Source organism: Colobus angolensis, unplaced genomic scaffold (genome assembly GCF_000951035.1).
Source record: "Colobus angolensis palliatus isolate OR3802 unplaced genomic scaffold, Cang.pa_1.0 Scaffold91, whole genome shotgun sequence".
NCBI classification, from domain to species: Eukaryota; Metazoa; Chordata; class Mammalia; order Primates; family Cercopithecidae; genus Colobus; species Colobus angolensis.
Window position 1 is genome coordinate 7518307 of NW_012123043.1, and position 1723 is coordinate 7520029.

A 1723-nucleotide genomic window follows, 5' to 3' on the forward strand; every position below is an offset into this window, starting at 1 on the left:
TCCAAAAGAGATTTCCCCACTTGGATTACTGTTAGCTAATGAAATAAAATGTAAATTAATCAGTTTTTTAATGGGGGCAGAGTAACATGGAGGCCTGGGCATTAACATCTTAATATTTAAGTAATTAAAAACTGTTCTGGGAAAAAGATTCTGCCTCTATGCCTTACAGAGAGAGTTGAGAGATAACATCAGAAATACGTTTAATATTTAACAGCAAACCACTGATATCTTCATAATGACATTTGGGGTTGTTAATTTTTTATCTTCTCTCTTTAACAGCCCTCTCTATGATATGCTAAGAAAGAATCTTGTCACTTTAGCCACTGCTGCTACAGGTATGTCACATCATATTTCTTCAGTCTGTATCACAGCTTTGATACAGGGGGCAAATGATGGGAAAGCAAAGAAGATGAAGGTGGAAATAGAATGCTATCTTTGGCGTGCCTGGGAGAAATACATACTACCTGTCACACAGAATGTTATGTTATTAACTTTTCATTGAAAAATCAAACAGAGTAGAAGGATTCCCACTTTCTAGATGTACTGTTAACATTTTGTCATATTGCTTCATCTAGACACACTTTTAAAAATCTCTAGCAGATAAGGACTTTTTTTTTCAAACATTGAATATCATTATTACACAAAACACATTTAACATGTAATTGCATAATCCTATTTCGTAGCTAGTTTATGTATCATTTCCCCCAGTTATCTCAAAAATACCTTGTATTTTTGTCTTACTTGAATTAAGATCCAAAGTCCACACATTGCCTTTAGTTGATATGTCTCATAAGTGTCTTTAATCTATAAAACTTAACTTTCCTTTTGTTTTCATGTCATTTACTTGTTGAAGAAATGGGTCATTTGTTCTGTAGAATTTCCCACGTTCTAGAGTTGGCAGATTGTATCCTTGTGATTTTGTTTAATGTGTTTCTTTACCCCCCTCTATTTTTGGTAAACTGGTAATGCTTGAATAAATTCAAGTTTAAATTTTTTGCCAAGAAAGCTTTATAGGTGGTGCTTTCTACTTCTGTTTAATCACATCAGAGTTATGTAAGGTCTGCCTGTCTCTCTTTTAGTCAGTCATGTTAACAATCTGTGGGCTCAGGTGTTAATCAGTCTGATCCATCTGTTATACAGGTCACTCAAGAACCTTTCACCTAATGGCTTTAGCCATCTCTTATCTGAATGCCAATTTGTCTAACCCTTTGCTTGATTCTAGACCTTCTAAATACTGCTCTTTGAGTTTAATCTATTAGGTATGTATAGGAAACTGGCTGTACTGGAGTCTGGAGTCTCCAAAATGGTGGTCTGTAAGAGATAGGTAAATAAACTGGACAGACTGTAGCCATTTCCAAATAATGAAACTTTTTTCCTTTCCGCTACTACATAAAGCCCTTTTGTGAGCTTCATATTAGATTTTAGGTAACATTGCCCTTTGAAGAAAGCCCAAGTTAGTAATCTTTTTAGATTGACCATCTTTTTTTCTTCTGACACGGGTCTCTGGTTGCCCAGGCTGGAGTGCAGTGGCACTATCTCAGCTCACTACAGCCTGGACCTCTCGGGCTCACGTGGTTCTCCCACCTCACCCTCCCGAGTAGCTGGGATTATAGGCATGTGCCACCACACCTGGCTAATTTTTTGTAGTTTTAGTAGAGACAGGGTTTTGCTGTGTTGCTCAGGCTGATCTCGAGCTCCTGGACTCAAGCAATCCACCCACTTT

The 1723-nt window shown here is 37.2% G+C and overlaps 1 protein-coding gene across 1 annotated transcript in view; it reads left to right on the forward strand.

Moving 5' to 3' along the window:
• The first annotated feature begins 1261 nt into the window (after positions 1-1261).
• The window catches only part of MDM4 (MDM4, p53 regulator), a 17651-nt gene continuing 17189 nt past the window's right edge, over positions 1262-1723 (forward strand). Inside the window, exon 1 of the mRNA XM_011931847.1 lies at positions 1262-1313. Within this exon, the coding sequence (XP_011787237.1) occupies positions 1262-1313 (52 nt within the window). The remainder of the gene's footprint in view (positions 1314-1723) is intronic.